The 19,961-nt window shown below is 42.6% G+C and overlaps 1 protein-coding gene across 1 annotated transcript in view; it reads right to left on the bottom strand.

Annotated features, from left to right (window-relative positions):
• arhgef10la (Rho guanine nucleotide exchange factor (GEF) 10-like a) overlaps window positions 1-19,961 on the bottom strand; it is a 263,737-nt gene that overhangs the window by 18,235 nt on the left and 225,541 nt on the right. The window contains exons 22-23 of the mRNA XM_017716475.2: window positions 18,223-18,434; window positions 11,940-12,097 (exon numbers count right to left, since the gene is read on the bottom strand). Of these exons, the coding sequence (XP_017571964.1) occupies window positions 11,940-12,097; window positions 18,223-18,434 (370 nt within the window). The remainder of the gene's footprint in view (window positions 1-11,939; window positions 12,098-18,222; window positions 18,435-19,961) is intronic.

Genomic DNA, 19,961 nt, shown 5'->3' with positions numbered 1-19,961 from the left:
TCCACACTGTGCCTTTATTACAGCTTTTAATTTCTCAAAGAAACCTCCAGGGATATTTTCCCTGAATCCAAAGTTCAGTCCTAGAAGTTGGTTGCATTTTCGGCTTCTCCTAATCCAGGTGCTCCCAAACACGTTCAGTGGTGTTGAGGTCTGGACTCAGGGATGGTCAGTCCATCGTCCGAAGAACACCAGCAGCTTCTTTGATTTGCAAATTTTCCTTTTTGTCTTTGTCCCTTGTTTTGTTGAAATGAGGTCAGTTCAACTCAGAAAGATACAGTAACTGATTACATAGCTTTTCTTGAGTTGACTCAACTTGAGGGCACCTACAACTCAAACTTCTGAGTTGAGTCAAAGATTCTCTTAAAGGCTCTCTCCAACACACAATCCTGCTGGACATTTTTCCTCTTGGATTGGATTTTACGGATGGCTGTGGCATCGCTGGGGCTCAAACTCAAAACCTCCTGTTGGGGTGACGGCTTAGTCCACTGCACCACTCAGGAACACATGAAGCAGCTCAGATTGTGTCTGCAAATGTTTAATAAACAGGAAAAAATATGCGTTGTTTTGATAAACATGGCATAGTTTCATGCGGAGCAGCTGTCTAATAACTCATCCCAACATCAGGAGGTTGTGAGCTTGAATCCCAGTAATACCACAGCTGTCCATCTCCGTATTATGTCCATATTATCCCAAGGGGATAATATACCAGATGGGGCTGTGTCATTGAAGCAGCGCCAGCCGGTGGAGAAACTGAGTGAAAAATGCAGTTAATTTTATTGTGTGGGCGGCACGGTGGCGCGGTGGGTGGCGCTGTCGCCAGCGAGGAGGGCCTGGGATCGATTCCCCGGCCGGGTGACCGGGGTCCTCTCTGTGTGGAGTCTGCATGTTCTCCCCGTGTCTGTGTGGGTTCCTCTGGGTTCTCCGGTTTCCTCCCACAGCCCAAAGACATGCAGTCAGGCCAACTGGATATGCTGAATTGCCCCAGTGTCTGAGTGACTGTCTGTCTGCCCTGCGATGGGCTGGCGACCTGCCTTCCGCCTGATGACTGCTGGGATAGGCTCCAGCACCCCCCCCGCAACCCTGAGGGAGAAGCGGCTTAGAAAATGGATGGATGGATGGATTTTATTGTGTTTTGTTTATCTAACCCTGGTGTCCTCAAGTTGAGTCAACTGAAGAAAAGCCATGTAATCAGTTACTATATCAGTTTAAGTTGAGCTGACCTCCCATTTTTTAGTGTATTTGTTCCACAACTTCTTGATATTTACACGTTCTTTCAGACCCACAGCGCTGAGTGGTCTTCTCACAGTGGAAGGATGGACAGAAACACCTGTGGATGTTTTCAGATCTGAAGCAGCTTTAAGCAGACTCGACTGCTGTAATGGTCTTCTTACTGGACTTCCTAAGAAAACAATACATCCTCTACAACTCGCAAAACGCAGAAACACCCCAGAGAGATCAGATCAGTCCCGCTTTAAAAGAGCTGCACTGGCTGCCTGTAGCGTTCAGGATAGAGTTTAAAGCTCTGCTACTAGTTTTAAAGCTCAAAATGACCTTAAAGCACCGCTGACCTCGCAGAGCGTCTGTTTACGATCTCAGATCTGCAGATACTGACCTTCTACAGGTCCCTCTGTAAAACACAGAAAACAGAGAGGCTCTTTCAGCTCTTCTGCTTCTAAACTGTGGAGCTCAGTTCAGCTTTTATCAGACAGTCGAGCTCAGAGCTCAGTTTTAATAAACACCTGGAAACGTCTCTTTAACTCAGCGGTTAATTAAAACTCTACCTGGTTTTTATATTTTAATCTGTTCTTCTGATTCTAAATAAATACTAAAGATTTCTTGTATAACTACGTCACCTGTCTGTAAAGCACTCTGAGCTGCCACCAGCATGAAAAGTGCTATATAAATAAAATTATTATAATTATAATTATTATTATTATTAAGTGCTGTTTATCTGATGGTGACAGGTTTGGTGGCACCAGGTCTTGCACAGATGTGCATAGACTCCCATTTTCTAAGGCTGTAGCACCCAGAGTGTAACTCGGCCTCTGGGTAAAGATGGACTTACAAATTGTTCTGAAGAACATCCAAAGTGCGACGCGCCTCCATTTGAGGTAATAGGGGGATGTTTTTCTAGCAGTATTGGAAAATGAATGAAACAGGCCCGTTGTCCTTTATGTCTACATTAAATCTGTTTGCAGCTGGTTGAGAATTCATCAATTGGCTGTTATTATATGTTTGATGTTCAGTGGTTCCAAAATTCTGGATCCCTGAGGGCAGATCAAAATGCTAATATCACTGGGTTTCCAGTCAATAATAAACATGCATGTTGTGCTGCTGAGGTGGTGAATACGTTTTAGAGAAGAAGTGGCAAAATATCCCGACACATTTGCTTCCGTAATGATATGAGAATTCTCAATAATATTTTAGGCTTTATATTATTTAATGTTTTATTTTGCTAAATGCATTCTACAATATAATATTTTTGTCACGATTGGCTCCTCCCACTCCATGAGCGTTTGTTTTGGTTCAGTCCCCTTGTTTGTTGACTCCGCCCCTGTCCTCGCCTGTCCCTCGTTATCCCTGTTTATAAGCCCTGTGTTCGCCCCTTGTCTTGACTGGTCTTTGTTTGAATCTCTGTCTGTGTTGTTGGTTGTACTGGTGTTTGTTTGATTCTGGTTTATGTCATGTCTGGTCCCCGATCTATCCATGTTGGCTCATTGACCCTGGACCGTTTTGACTGTGACCCTGGATTTGCCCATGATAAAAGTTGCTTATCTCAGCACGTGCGTCCGCCTCCTCGCTCCCCGTCACAATTTTATAATCTATAACTTGTAGAATAAATTATAAAGAATGTACAATGAACTGCAAATAAATTCGTTTTTCGCCCTTTTGCATTTTGAATAAATCTTGATCTTGACTCGGACTCTCAACGGCCTTGACTACAACCAAACCGTTTTTCCATGACCTCTTTAACTCCAGCTTTGGGAAACACCTGTTTTCTCACTCATTTCTTTTGACTCTTCCATTCCTCATGCAAGGCGATCTTAGGTTTAATTTCACGGGAAATATCGCCTGCAAACTGAATAACTTGGACTTAATAGTCATTTTGACTGGCAATTAAATCAATAACTGGTGGTCTAAGACTTTTCCGCAAGACAATATGTGTCAAAAGGAATGTACTACTTCACTAGGATGTTATTACCAATAATGAATAGCACTTCAAGAAAAGTAAAAAAAAAAAAAAGCACATCAAGTAGCAGAGCTACAAAAATGTGCCGCCTGGTGATTTCGCTGTTTTTGCCTAGAGCGAGTCACTTAAGCTAAATTGGTTCCATTAATACCCCAGAGTAAATCCTTGTGTTTGCAAGACAAATGGGCAAAAAGTGGTGCTGGGACTATTTCTCTTTTTTTCAGCCAACGATTTAAACACAGAGAAAAGAGCGAACGACGGAGACGCAACACGTTTCGTGGGCCGTGCTTTTTGTGACCTTGCTAGAAAACTGTCAGCGCTTTCTCTCCGCTAATGCACTAAGAGTGTCAGGTTAATGACTAAACAACATTGTGTAACGAGAAGCCCCCCTCAACTCTTTCTTTCTCTCAATTACGCTCCAAACGAGGCAGGCCTCTTTCTTTGAGATCAAACCACAGGGCAGGCGACGCAGTCACAGTGGACAGGACTAAAAGGGACGTTACATAAGCCCATAAGCCCCCCGTCACCAGCATCAGCGCCGCAGCCTGTTAATGAAGCAATATTAGAGAAGGAAGTGCGGCGAGTCATTTAATTAACATTTCCAGTTGTTTATTTCTGCCTTTGAAACCAGAATAGCTCGACAATGCCTCCTGACTTCCTCGGGTTAATTGCCTGGCATATTTGAAATGTCAGTCTTCCTTCTTTCCAAGCGGGCGCTTTGAAAATGTCCCTTTGGCCACTCATATACAGACGGTGACCCAGCAGAGATTCGCTCCTTTCACCGTGGAGGACGGGTGGCGGGGAACGCGACGAGGCCGTCCACTCAAAGCACGCGGAGACGCGGTCTTTAATAAAGCAGTTTTCTGATATAAGCTCAGAAAGCAATAAAGGAAAGGGGGGGGAGACATTTTCCCATGGTGTTTCATTTATATGGGCTTTTTTTATTGCCTAGGGGTGTAATATCTTTACTTCCTTCCTTTAGCGACACATACACCTCATTATTATTCTTATATGTTTGGCATTTGCTGATTAAACAAGACAACAGATTCGTTGCCTTAAATCACCATGAAGAAAACAAGAAAATCTCCCCCAAAGCAATTACGCCACGCCGACACGTTCCAAAAACGCCCTCTGATTAGTCTCATGTGTGAATGTGATGTTTTTCTCTCCTAAAATTGGATTTTTCTTTTTCTCTCTCACTTTTTTTCTGGAGCCTTAATCTTACTAGTCAGTAAACAGTTTTTCTGTGTACTATTGATTTACACTGAACATGAATTGTAATGTTTAATAGGCATACAGCACAGGGGGGCAATTAATCATGCTTTCTGCTTTGATGGATTTAATGCCTGGGGACAAAGCTACGTAAGCAGGACAAGGTGATAAACTACAATGGCCGGTCAGCCAGTGGCGTGGCCAGAATTTCATACAGTGAGGATCACGACCACCACCTAGCCAACTTCATTAGAGCCCATCCAGTAGCATAATCTGAGTAAAAAGACATAATCTGGATTAGTAAACATGACCCAAGCCTGGCTAACGCTAGCTACTGTAACAGCGGACAGCACAGCACAGTGGATACAGGCTAACTTAACCCACTTTAACCCACTTTAACCCACTTTAACCTACGTTAACCTACCTTAACCTACTTTAACCCACTTTAACCCACTTTAACCTACCTTAACCTACTTTAACCCACTTTAACCCACTTTAACCTACGTTAACCTACGTTAACCTACCTTAACCCACTTTAACCTACCTTAACCTACTTTAACTCACTTTAACCTACGTTAACCCACTTTAACCTACGTTAACCTACGTTAACCCACTTTAACCCACTTTAACCTACGTTAACCCACTTTAACCCACTTTAACCTACATTAACCCACTTTAACCCACTTTAACCTACGTTAACCTACTTTAACCCACTTTAACCTACTTTAACCCACTTTAACCCACTTTAACCTACGTTAACCCACTTTAACCCACTTTAACCTGGACGTAGCTGGACTGAAGTGTTCTCGTCTCTTTTTCACAGTATTTTCTTCACGGTTAAAATGAGAACTCAGCTCAGCTAAAAATGATAGAGTAACATGGCTTTTCTTCAGTTGAGTCAGCTTGAGGACACCAGAGTTCACACAACTCAAACTTCTTAGTTGGGTCAAAAGTTCTCTTAATGTTTTAGTTCTGCATCTCAGTCACGGTAAATAAAATAAACATGTTTTATACTTAACGTCCCCACTAGCCACGACTCTGTCCATCACACAGTCCTGCTAGACATCTTTCCTCTTGGGTTCACACTTACGGATGGCTGTGGCATCGCTGTGGCTCAAACTCACAGCCTCCTGGTGTGACGGCTTAGTCCACTGCGCCACTCAGGAACACATGAAGCAGCTCAGATTTGATGTCTACAGATGTTTAAAACACTGGAGAAAAAAATGTGCTGTTCTAATAAACAGCATGTCGTCGTCTCTTGTGGAGCAGCTGTCTAATAGTTCATCCCAACATCAGGAGGTTGTGAGTTTGAATCCCAGCAGTACCACAGCTGTCCAGATCAGGAATCCCTAGAGGAAAATATGCCAGATGGGACTGTGTGATAGAATGAGCGCCAGCTAGTGGAGAAGAAACGTAAATTCAGCTTTGTTTATCTGACAGAGATACAAACCTAGAAACAGTAACTGGGAGAATTGTAGACTCAACTAAGAAGTTTGAGTTGTGTGAACTGGTGTCCTCAAGTTGAGTCAACTCAAGAAAAGCCACGTAATCAGTTACTCTACCACTTTAAGTTGAGCTGACGTCTCATTTTAAGCCTTTACCTCAGTCAAGCTCCCCAGCTTAGTCTACAGGAAGTAGTGCAGCTCACACGTTCTCAGCATCAGTGAAACTGTGGTGCAAACTAATGTTGTGTTTACATTGGCAGTGAAAGAGCGTCTTATTTACATACAGCCCTGTCCAAATTCCTTCCCACAAAAACAATCTATAGGGGTTTTATTTACTGCGGCTGCAGTCGGTAAAACAATAAGCATTGCGGCCGCAATATTACAATATTACATAATTACAATATAACAACAATATTGCGGCCGCATCACAGCATTTTCTGCACTACATCTTCTTACGTACAAACATCCAGTACAGAGACTTTAAACTGCTATTTTGGTTGTAAACATTGTTCCAGCACAGCCTGTGTGTCTCTGTGGAACCACTGTCTGCTGCCACTGCTAAAGGAAGTCTGATACGTTTCTTTTGTATCTTTATGCAAATTTAAATATAAACTCCTCATTTTTAAAGATGGAAGAAAACTGATGCAAAACTACATCTCAGGAGTTGCTAAAACTAAACGTAGTTCTTCACAGATCCATAAAAGCGACGGGACGGTAATATTATCAAGTTTTACTAACTTAAAAAATGTTTTACTGTTACTAAATTATTATTATGGAAACAGCAAGTCAGTCATAAAATGATAAAACTGTGGTAACAAGTTGTACTAACCAAAAAAAGTACATGATAATATTCTGGTTATTAATAAATAATAAGTTAGCGATTATAGTGGCAAAGTCAGTAATAAAAACGAATAAACAACTGCTCCAAACTAATTCCCTGTAAACAAAATGTCAAGTTTTCAGTTTAAAAAAATGAGTTATACTAAATATCATTTTTACTTTTTTTTGTGTTATGCTATACACTGACCAGCCACTTTATTACCCACCTATTGCATGATGTTGCCTCAGGGCAACAGAGATCTTCCTCACTTTACAGTAACATGCTACATATTTAAAGACAATGACAGGGTTAACAGTAAACGGAAGAGTTTGAGTAAGTGAATAAAAAGTATGTACTTGGTCATAACGTCTCTTACTGGCCATTTTTAACCCTCGCCAACTTTCAGTGGCAATTTTTTTCTTATGAGAATTTGCAGAAATAGGTTTGTTGCCTAGAGGCAACACTGTGTGACGGTGGAATGGATTTGGCCAGTCACAAGCCGGATCGCACCACCTCCGGGAACACAGCCCTATTTATTCCCAGGCAACATGTCTCAAACAGACCCCTGCGCACACAATCAGGTCTATTTCACGGTGAAAAGTGAATGGAATTTTTATTTATTTATTTTTAATTACTCTCATAATGTGTGCAGTACAGGGTTAAATACATCTACCTTATATTTACAGCCAAGACGGTAAAACTGACATAAAATGTTGAGGCTCCAAAGGTCGTTTGATTTTTGATGAAGGGACAAAAAGGTTCTTCTCAACGCCTCGAGATCTAGAATAAATGTCAATTTATACTTTATTTTAGTAAGAGTATATCATTTTCAGTATAGTATAATATTTCAGGTTTAGTAGAATTGGTTAGCAGTTTTTTACCATTTTATTACAAACGTATAACTTAGTAATAAGAAGGACAAGAAGAAATGATCAGGTCATTTTGGGTAAACACAATTTGTTCCCATCGTATTGCCACATGATTGCCCACTCACTGTCTGTCTGTACGCCACTACCATAAATTGTGTGGAATAAGCTGCACATGTAATATCTCCAGCAACGTTCTGAGCAATTCTCTCATGTTTTGCGGAGCTTCCCTCAAGCGTTTATGCATTAGTGAGTGTAATTTCATCTTTTCCATGCACACAGTCCACATTCTACTCATGTAGCCTCATTTGTCAGGTTTATATGTAACACTAGGGCAGAATGTGTCCCGAATCTGCTGCAAAAGCTTGGTACAGCTTGCTCAGTGCCTCTGAATTTCACATCTTTACATTATAGAACATTTTTACTGGTTTCTGACTTATCGCTGTTGCTGGAACAAAACCTCGTATCTCCAAAGTGCTAACTTCACAGGAGAAGGAAAAAACCTGCTTCAGTCTTAATGTAAGTCAATGGAACCAGACGTCTTTCCCAGTCATTTTGGGCCATTTCTTTTGGCCCATTATTCATGAAATTTACGAACACTGTAAAGAACAACAGGCATTTTCAAATTGTGTCAAAAACAAAAAATGACCAAAATGTAGAGTTTTTTTTTTCCCTGACAACAACAATATGTATTTTTAACAAACAGAAATCTGGGCTGTGGCTGTCAAGTACGAGGGCCCGGGCCCCCCTCCTAGCTACACCCCTGTAGTTAACTGGTTCCCTCTGTTCGGGGCAGTGCCTGACAATGTCTGCCTTTTATATGCAAATAAATGCACATACACACATTCACCCGCGCATACAGACGCAAACCCGCTCGCTATCTGTCATGTATCAGAATACTAAAGCTTGTTTGCAGCCAGCTGTGTACATTGTCATTACTTTACACTTACTTACAGCAAATGAATGAGGCAGCGCGCAGCACGGCGGAGAGCAGACTCATGAAATGGTAATTTGCTTTCAAGGTAATCCTGCATTCATTGGCTTTTTACCTAACTAATACATACCCAGAGCCATCCTATCATCCACTCTCATCTCTCCGCCCGCATTCTGAACGCATGACAGACCCAATATTTCTCAAACACTCAGTGAGGCTCTCATCTTAGCCGGCCAAAGAAGAAGAAGTAGAGGAAGAAGATGCAGAAGAAAAACATCCTTGAACGTTTGAAAGGAAGGTTGATGAAAGAGCAAATTGAACATGGAGACAATTGGACTCATTTGTACTATTAATTCGATTTGATTACCCTTTTACTCCACTGAGACCCTTTCATTGGCAGACATAATAATCATCTCACTTAATTACCCCTCCCCATTTACTACTCCATCCCATTAGCGCGAGGGAAAACATGTAGAGCGCCACTGTCTACATCCCAGCAAATGCGCTATCAAAATTTGCCAATTAGAACAAATCAATAGGCAATTTACACCTGCACAGGGGAAGTGTGGGTAACATGGGGACAAACACCTGCAACGTACAGAATGCTCGGCTTCCACCGGCGAAAAAAACAAACAAACAAACAAACAAATTAAAAAGGACAGCGGACTGAATGGTGAGTAGAAATCCGTGAGCGAGGAATTGCATTTAAATCCCCCTTAAATGCCGCATGTTGGACTGCATGACTGACGATTCCGTCCCCAACCTGACATCTCTGTCCATAATATCCCCACCCCATCCCCATGTGAGTCACCTCCACTACAACCCCATCCCCGCTTTAGGACTCGAGTCTGGCCAATGTTTTTATCAACATGTCTTGGACTGATTTTCTGATCTTGACCTAGTCCACCTCCTGCTTAACCTCTTATTTTCCAGGGTATATTTCAGCTTGTCCATCTGAATTTTGTGACCAAATCATAAGGCAAATTATTCTGTAACTGCATGAAATAAACATAGATTTTTATTTATTTATTTATTTATTTATGCATTTATTTTGTAAATCTCCCCTCAAATTATCAGAACGTGTGTTTTATGATCTCCACATTTCACTACATGCTCACAATTCACTGCTGAGAGTCAAAAATCTGCGCCGCTCTTTGTGTTGTTCTCTAAAAGTGATGTTTCCAGATCAGATCACTGAAGAGACGCCGTCTGTTTATAGTTTAGAGCCCAGATTTGGGGAAAAACGGGTCGACTTTCAGTAGAAAAACAAACTGAGTTCAGCTTCTTTTATTATAAGGGTTTAAAATGACGTCACCGTCTATTAGACTGGAGAGAAGAGCTACAGCCTCACACGACGCCCAGCTTCTGAATGGAGCTTATGGAACATGAACGTTATGAGGAACATGACCAAGTGCGGTTTGGGACCACCGGTGGTCTCGAGGAGTTTAAGAGGTTAAACAATGATTTTCTTTCTTTTAACTGTTACTAATACATGCTGATTCACGCCTGAAGCAACTCAGGGGTTAAACTGTAGCCTGTTAAATCTGAAGTAACATAAGTGATTCTGCGCAGCTATTCATCCAGTCGTTTTGCTGACTGTTCCTAAGTGTACACAGAGCACCTAGCTAGCAATGTTTGTAGTTTAATATCACGTGCCAATGTAATGTAATTTGTTAGTTGTTAGGCTGGAAAGATGGAGTTTTCAGTAGTAGAAGAAGAAGATATCTAAAATCTGTTATACTGATAATGAAGTAGGCAGTAAAGCACAGCGGTGAACCATCTGGCAGGAGGCAGCCAAGCCGTTAAAAGGACACGACGCGTTCTTCATCGTAAGATGACTGGCACCGTTGTTTGGAACAGTTTGTTTTTAAAGGCTTTAGGTTGAATTTCATCTTTGTCAGAAAACATTTAGAAGATATCTTCATACAAATCTGGTGTCAAAACGGACAAACAAGGACTTTAGAAAGCAGCCAAGGAACTTAACAGCCATTAAGACCAAACCAGACGGAAACCAAGAAACTTTAAAACCACACCACGTGTGTGTGTGTAGATGATGATGTGTTATAGATTTTTTATATGCAGCTTTGTGTTGTGGAGAGAAAATCCTTCCTTTAGTTTTCCAGTCAGTACTCCTGGAAGGAGAAAAGGGCTATGTGAGGTGATTTTTTGTGTTTTGGTTTGATTTGGTCTCACTTTCATTTGGACCCGATCTTGACTTGGTCTTGGCCCCCTCCAGACTTAGTCTTGGTCCTGTCTCTACAAGTCATGATCTTGGACTCAACAACTTATTTCAAGCCCTACTTAACATACACTATATTTCCAAAAGTATTCGGTCATCTGGCTTCACACGCATATGAACTTGAGTGACGTCCCATTCTTAATCCATAGGGTTTAATATGATGTCGGCTCACCCTTTGCAGCTATAACAGCTTCAGCTCTTCTGGGAAGGCTTTCCACAAGGGTTAGGAGTGTTTATGGGAATTTCTGACCGTTTTTCCAGAAGCACATTTGTGAGGTCAGACACTGATGCTGGACGAGAAGGCCTGGCTTCTTGGGAGCATGAAATTGTCCAAAATCTCTTGGTGCTGAAGCTTTAAGAGCTCACTGGAACTAAGGGGCCGAGCCCAACTCCTAAAAAACAGCCCCACACCATGATCCCACTCTGATGTAGAGCTTTATGAAGAGGACAATAATTTTTAATAATAATAACAAGTTTTGAGGCACAAGGCATGGTTACTGCATCTGGTGTGAAAGAGGCTTACGGCAGCATATATATATATATATATATATATATATAGATAAATAACAGAGGACTTTTTCTTAGTTATATATTTATGGGTCTGATGTCATCAGATTAAAAGTGTTCTGCTTGAGTGCGATCTCAATAACACCCATTTCACATGAGTAAAGATTTGTTATTATTGATTTTGGTTTATTATTCAGACAAAATTATCTCATATTATCATGTAAACAGCAAATAGTTACTCAGCAATGAACAAACAGAGGTTTTCCTGTCTGTGATCAGCTGGTGAAGCACAACTGCACAGACGAACCACAAACTAAAGTTCTGAAAGTTGCTTTACTGTTTGGGCAGAAAACAAAATCCATCGTGTGTCATCTCGTCATGTCTAGAGCTTTCCATTCAAAATAAGTTTAAGTGACACTTTTTAATCCGACATACGGGGAAATTACACCTCCACATTTAACCCATCCGTGAAGTGAAACACCACACACACACACACACACACACACACACACACACACACACACACACACACACTAGTGAGCACACTTGCCCGGAGCAGTGGGCAATTATCCCCATTCCGGTTTTCACTGCCGTGTTACTGCCATCCTGATTCTTGTGCTTTACTTCAAAGTAGTAACTGAATTGTTTGTGGTAGTTGTTGAATTTTAAGCCCACAGTTTAAAAGGCTAAAACACGATGACACTCAGGTTCTTATATAACTCTCACCTCCAGCATGTCTCTCATAGACGAGCAGCGTTCCGTCCCGCAGGCCAGCAAACAGGAAGTTAGCGGTGTGTTTGAGACACAGCACAGGGCAGCCTGTGTCGTTCCGGATGGTCAGGAGGCACTGGGCTGAAGTGTCCATGCTGCCATAAACCAGGACACTACAGGACAGAAGAGAACAGGAGTTAGTAGCAGCTGTCACTGCTCTTAACAACATGTTCAGTTTTATCAGAATTGATTTGTAAAGCAGTAATCAGGACCATATGTGGAAACATTTCAGGATAAAAGTTAATATTCTGCATATTGTCTATGTAGTAAAAAAAACAGGCGGGAGTCACAAAGTTGCAAGTAAGTCTCAAGTCTTCACACTCAAGTCCCGAGTCAAGACAGTCGAGGCAGTACAGGCGAGTCTGAGGCCTAGTCTTCGAGCCTAATGAAGTCCCTAACACTGAATAACGGTAACAGTACTGTAGCCTTTTAACGACAGCGCGTTAGCAGCGCACGGCTGTACATTAATGTTTTATTTATTTATTTATTTCCCTCCCAATTAAAATAAAAATCCAGGGCACTCGGACACCCATGACAGGCATGCAGGTATACACAATGAGTAGCGCAACTACACCTGAAAAGAATTTTAAAAGTACTACCAACAAACAAATAAACAAAAAATATTCATATTTGAAGATGATTTTTCATGCTTTTTGGGAAGATTGGGCAAACAGGATTAAATTAAAAACTAGGTCTGCTGACCGGAGGTCAGGGAACCGGCACTGTGACCAGAAGGTCGCCGGTTCGATCCCCTGAGCCGATAGTACATCTCTGAGGTGTCCTTGAGCAAGACACCTAACCCCCAACTCCTCCCTGGGTGCTGTGGATAGGGCTGCCCACCGCTCCGGGCAAGTGTGCTCACTGCCCCCTAGTGTGTGTGTTCACTAGTGTGTATGTGGTGTTTCACTGCACGGATGGGTTAAATGTGGAGATGAAATTTCCCCGTTTGTGGGATTAATCAGGGTCACTAAATCTTAATCTTAAAACAGCCGCTAGTTTTACCACCAGCAGTTTCTTCATCGTATTTTCCATTTCACTGTAAACGGTGCAGCCGGCGCTGCGGCGCCATTTAAGCTGACAATCCAATATGCAGTTGGTGAATAACAAGTCTACTTCAGCCTCGTGGTGAAAGTTGCGTTTATTTTACCTGCAAAAGCTGTTAAACTCGGTCGAACAGAGAGACTGTGTTTCTTCTGTTTTGCTATCATGATGAAAACGGTCAGCTGTCCTCGTGAGTTTCTCCAGTAAGAGTTTAAGTGCTGAGGGCGCATGGATGCTGTTGATGCTTCTGAAGTTTCCAGCTTATGGAGGCGAATTTGAGCTCTAATGCTTCTCTTGTCATCCAAAATAAAAGAAGCCGAGCATAAACACAGACGGACGACTGACGACGTTGCTATTGTTTCAAATTACGGCAGGAAACGAATTCATTCACATGAACAGTAAGAGTCCCGTCTGCAATCAGACTCTCCACGTTTCTTCCACTTTGGGTTTCGAGTCTTTCCGCATCATGACGGTCAAGTCCAAGTCAGCCTCCAAGTCACTGGTGTTGAAGTCACAATTTTCTCAAGTCGAGTCTAAAGTCATCAAATTTGTGACTTGAGTCGGACTCGAGTCCAAGTTATATGACTCAAGTTCTCAGAGCTTCTAAAAACACCCTTCGCCTTAATGTTCCCAAAGCTTAACCTTAGGACTAACCCTAATCGTACCCTTAGCCTCAACCCAAAACCTAAACTCCACCCTGGCACTAATACTAAGCCTAACACTGCTGAGAATGAACCGAGTCTGTTGGGCAGTATCCAAATAAAGTGGGGCCAAAACACAGCAGGGTCCAAAAGTCTGAGCCTACTTCTAGAAGTGCTTCTATTTTTAAATCTTTTCTAGTTTAATATAGAAGTTACAAACTTACAGATCCTTACAAATTCTATTATCAGCACAACAGCTTGAATGAAAGGCGGAATCTTTAAAATTCTAACATGAATTTCTGATTTTTTTAGTATTTGATATGTTCCCCATTTGCTTTAATGACAGGGTGCACACAAGCAGGCACCACAGTTTGTGCAAAAGCCTCTGATGACTAATTCAGATGCTCCCAAGAGTCGTGAATACGAGCTTTAGTGCAAGAAATAAGACTAAAAGCCTAATATGAATGTGTTGTATATGGTCAGTGGCACAAATTTGCTTGGGTTTATATAAATAGCACAGAATCTTGAAGATTTCTTATGTATTCAATATCATGTTTTATATATTTAATATTAGATATTATATACAGGCAGATTCACTGGAAAGAAAATGAAACAGATCGTTTCCAGCATTGCATCAATTACACACGTCAAAGTATGTCGTGTATTTTTTGGTTCAGCCGTTTTGTTCAGAGTTACAGCAGAACTTTCGAGGCCTCTTTCCAGAGAATCTCCCTGTATATTCTTATATATATTAAAATAAATACATAAATAAAAAATAGATAAAATGTGATGGACTGGTGAGCTGTCAGGGTGCATCCTGCCTTCCACCCAATGACAAGCATAGGCTCCAGCTCCCCCTGTGACCCAGAAGGATAAGCGGCTTAGATGAATAAAACATCCAAAAATAGAAAAAATGAGGTACGAGTTCTTTTTCATGACAGCAATATTTCCAGACTTCAAAGGATAACGCATGATTTTGCTGGACCAGCTGTTCTGAAATACCACACAGGTAGCCACGCCGTGTTTCAACTCCAAAAAGAGCATTGTCTGCAGTCTTTTCACTTCACAGCCGTTCAGGCGTTTGTCAGTCTGCTCAAAGAACACAGAATTTCAGCATCAATGCATGTTCAGACTGACAATGCACTGTTACACTACCATCACTTCATTGTTATCACCACAAAAACCTCCAATCTCACAAAGCGCTACCTTTCAGGAGAGAAGAAAAGCTGCTTTTTACACCAATTTCATCTAATTAGCATGAAACTTCAAGGTGTTTAAAGATGATTTTTTCCCCATTTCCACAGCTGCACATGTATGGAGAGCATAAAAGAGAACCAGCTTCCGTATTCCGTGCAAAAAAAGAGCAAACGAATAAAAATGAGTCAAAACAGAGGCAGAAGATTGTCACGCAAGAGCGCTTTTCTTTAGTCAAAGTGATTCTCCCACTATTCCGACCTATAACGAATGGCTTCAGTAAGGGAAAACACCACGCTCACAGGTTCATTTCTGAGGCGGAAATAGATCTTTTCTCTCTGCACAGACGTTTGCTACCATCGCCGCGCTCAAATCAACTCCGTCTCAGTTTCTCCACAAAAGCCACGCAAACCTACCGCGAAGTTAAACCAGATAAACAGTCCTTTATCTGCCGAAAACCGGCAGATAACGCAAAATAAAGTCAAATGTTGGGGTTTATAGAAATATTTGCTGTCAAACTTTCTTTCTAGATGTTCTCAAAGGAGACGGAACAAATGTGCCGTATTCAAGGCACAGCGGAGGCTTTGGTGTTTGATGTAAAACTGTAAATAGTGGAGCGGACTTGCAGAGAAGACACTCATTTTCTGTGATAAAGCTTGCAAATATTAATACAGCGTTTTAATACTCGTTTAAAAATAGATTTTTCCAATTAATTTGTTCAAAAGTAGAACAGCATTTTAAAAAATTATTTTTTCATATTAATCACTGTTGCTGCTACTGTCAGACTTTGAACTAGCAAATCTGATGCCAGAGACATCTTCACCCTGCAGGCTAAACACTGTTGTCCACTGGAAACGATGCTTTTCAGCCAACTGTACAGAATCTGTCAGCATTTCAATTCATTTCAATAGTCACTCTTTCAAGGTTCACAGCTACAACAAAAAAGCCTCAGAACAGAAAACCACCTAGTTAGTCTTGCTGTATAATCCAGCTGTGGTTAAGCGTCAGATCACAGACTGTGTAGGAGGCTTACGAGTTAACGAGGTGGTTTTAGGCAAATGTGTGCTTTTATGTTGTAGCTCACTTATAGACACCATTGCTCCGCCTCTTTCTAGTGGCAGAATCACTGACTTTATACCTCTTAAACTCCTCGAGACCACCGGTGGTCCCAAACCGCACTCCGTCATGTTCTCCATTTAGCCAAAAGAACAGCATCGTCTGCATCGTCTGGGAGTTCAGAGATCAAATGGCCTGGAGTAGTAGCCCATACTCCGGAGGACCTCCCACAAGATATATCAGGGAACCTGATCGTAAGCTTTCTCCAAATCCACAAAACACATGTAGACTGGGTTGGCAAACTCCCATGCCCTGTCAACAATCCGCAAGAGGGTGAAAAGCTGGTCCGTTGTTCCACGGCCGGGATGGAATCCGTATTGTTCCTCCTCAATCTGAGGTTCAACTATCGGTCTCCTTTCCAGCACCTTGGCATAGACTTTCCCAGGGAGGCTGAGCAGTGTGATACACCGATAGTTGGCACACACCCTCCGGTCCCCTTTTGTAAAAATGGGGACCACCACCCCAGTCTGCCAGTCCAAGGGTACTGATCCTGAAGTCCATGCAATATTGCAGAGGCATGTTAGCCATGACAGCCCCACAGTATCCAGAGCCTTAAGCATCTCCGGACGAATCTCATCCACTCCCGGTGCCTTGCCACTGAAGAGCTTGCCAACTACCTCAGTGACCTCCACCAGGGAAATGGAGCTTGACCTGCCAGAGGCCTCCGGCCCTGATTCCTGTGAGGGAGACATGTCTCCCAGATTAAGGAGTTCTTCAAAGTGCTCATTCCACCAACTGACAATATCCTCACTTGAAGTCAGAGTTTCTCCACCCTTGCTGAATACAACTTGAGCGCAGCCACCCCGTCCACTCCTGAGCTGCCGGACAGTTGTCCAGAATCTTCTTGAAGCTGACCGAAAGTCTTTTTCCATGACTTCGCCAAACTCTGCCACTGTTGCGGCTGCCACCTTTTTCGCCTGTTGGTACCTCGCTGTTGAGTCGGGAGTCCTTCGGGCCATCTAGTCCCTAAAGACCTCTTTCTTCAGCTTGACGGCCTCCCTCACTACTGTGTCCACAAGGGGGTTCTTGGGTTACCGCCCCAACAGGCACCCACGAGCTTTTGGCCGGCAGCTTCCACAATGGAGGTTTTAAACAGGGTCCATTCAGACTCCATGTCCCATACCTCCGCTGGGACATGAGAAAAGCTCTCCTGGAGGTGGGAGCTGAAATCATTCCGAACAGGGGCCTCTGACAGTCGTTCCCAGCACACCCTCACTATTCGCTTGGGCCTACCGGATCTGACCATCAGTCTTCCCTGCCATCTGATCCAAGTCACCACCAGATAGTGATCAGTTGACAGTTTAGCACCTCTCTTTATCCAAGTGTCCAGAACATACGGTCCCAAGTCAGATGAAACAACAACAAAGTCGATCATTGACCTCTGACTTTACTTTCTGATTTTAATTCACATTGAGGCGACGCTCTCGTCCCCGGGACAAACTCCAGCTTTCACCATCACCATGTGCAACCCCTGAGTAGAGACCCTTTGATAAGGGTCAAATCCATATGGCCAGATGACCAGGTTGAGGTATCTCAGAAGAGACAAGACTTGTGGAGTGTCATTGTGGTGAGTGCTGACTCCAAGATTGTAGCCTCTCCACCTCGTTCATGCAGCTTGTGGATTCTTGTTACAGTGAAGGCTTTTGAGGGGAACTGGATCTTTTGCACTTTGGTGTTGTTTTTGTTAGTTTGCTGCTCATTGATTTATCATGTATCCGCCTCATCGCTCCACATTACAATTTCACATTTTACCTTTGGTTTATGTTTCACTAATTAAAAAAGGATGTAGCTGTAAAATATAATTCATATTGACATCATAACAATCGTCTCTGGTGGAAGTGTAAAATGTAGGCATTAATATGTTTAAAAACAGAATATAATATGAAATACAAGCACATTCACTAGTATACGGTCATACTCATTTGTAAAGGTAATTGTATTATTTTCATGAATTTATATCTCTCATGTCATTTGTTTATTTTGAAACTATACTTAGACCGATGTATTGTTTTGGGCAGTAGAGTACTGCTGGCTGAGGCATGTACAGAGACTCACACTGTGGTACAGAGACTCACACAGTTTGGTGTCCATTATTGGTCAGGGTGGACGAACACCCGAAAGGAGGGTCACATATACACAGTACTTAATGTGGCGAATCAAACTGCACTCTTTTAATGTAATGACATGTCACAAAAATGGGTTATTCTGACTCTACAAGATAAGATGGGTGACTCTAAACTCCATACCTGCCATCGTCCAGCCCTACACACACAGTGTTCCCTGCAGCAGTGGAGCTGTGGAGCATGTGGTGATCCTCCTCAGGTGAATTCAGCTCTGGGACAAAATCCAGGCAGTGAACTGGAGATCCAACCGGAAAACTCTTCACCCACCGTGGAGTTGGACGGTTCAGAGAGAAAATCTCCACTTGGGACTGACCACTGTCATCTCTACTGGCCACCTAGAGGAGAAATCATGGAGACATCACTGAATGTGAAAGGAGACATATTTTATTTGTCTCTTCCTAATATTGTAAACAGCTTTTCTTGTTTGTGAAGCGTGAGAGATTAATGAAGGCTACAGTTGTTTATACTGAGATACACTATTTTCCAAAATTTTACACTCCCCCATCCAAACCACTGAATCCAGGTGTTCCAGTCACTTCCATGGCCACAGGTGTATGAAGCCGAGCCCCTAGGCCTGCAGACTGCTTCTACAGACATTAGTGAAAGAATGGGTCGCTCTCAGGAGCTCAGTGAGTTCCAGCGTGGTGCCATGATTGGACGCCACCTGTGCAGCAAGTCCAGTCGTGAAATTTCCTCACTACTAAATATTACACAGTCCACTGTCAGTGGGATTATAACAAAGTGGAAGCGATTGGGAACGACAGCAGCTCAGCCACGAAGCGGTCGGCCACGTAAAGTGACAGAGCGGTCAGCGGATGCTGAGGGGCATAGTGCACAGAGGTCACCGACTTTCTGCAGAGTCAATCACTACAGACCTCCAAACTTCATGTGGCCTTCAGATCAGCTCAAGAACAGCGTAGAGAGCTTCATGGAATGGGTTTCCATGGCCGAGCAGCTGCATCCAAGCCTTACATCACCAAGCGCAATGCAAAGTGTGGAATGCAGTGGAGTAAAGCGCCGCCACTGGACTCTAGAGCAGTGGAGACGTGTTCTCTGGAGTGACCAATCACGCTTCTCCATCTGGAAATCCGATGGACGAGTCTGGGTTTGGCGGTTGCCAGTACTTGTACTTGTGTGACTCCATTGTGCCAAGTGTCACATTTGGTGGAGGGGGGATCATGTGTATGAAATCAAATGTGTATATATTATATATCATACTTTTTCATTTACACTGCATTACATTATTGAGCAAATGCACAAACATGGTCATCCAACATCAGCAGGTGACCTCACTAATGCTCTTGTGGATGAATGCAATCAAATTTTCACAAGGTTCCAACATCTAGTGTAAAGACTGTCCAGAAGTCCCTATCAGCACCTAGGTTTCACTAAAAAAACATCTACTGACATCTGAATATATAGTACAGGTTTCCCTGTCTCGACAAAAAATATTTGATTTGGTTTGGAAGAGCGAGAGACAGAGAGAGAGAGAGAGAGAGAGAGAGAGAGAGAGAGAGAGAGAGAGAGAGAGGGAGAGAGAGATTAAATTATTTATTAATCCTCTAGAAGCAGTGAGATGAATTCTGCAGCTTTATTCAGTGTTCCTCCTCTCCCCCACTTCACTTCCCTTCGTGCTCGTACTTCCAATGCTCTAACCCGCCTTGATCAAATTTCAGATGGCAGAGAACACTTCCTCTGCTGTTATTCCTCTTAGCCGCGATATTTCTACCTGTCAGCAATTTCAATTTCAAGGGGGCGAGAGTAAAGTTGAAATCAAATATCCTTTCAAACCGCGTCCGTCTGCTCTTAGATATCTCTCAAATTCACCGCCGATCGGCCCTAATGGATTCAGGGTGTCAGCT

Source organism: Pygocentrus nattereri, chromosome 21 (assembly GCF_015220715.1).
Source record: "Pygocentrus nattereri isolate fPygNat1 chromosome 21, fPygNat1.pri, whole genome shotgun sequence".
Taxonomy (NCBI): Eukaryota; Metazoa; Chordata; class Actinopteri; order Characiformes; family Serrasalmidae; genus Pygocentrus; species Pygocentrus nattereri.
The sequence above is the reverse complement of the archived record's forward strand: the minus strand, read 5'-3'. Positions and strand labels throughout refer to the sequence as shown.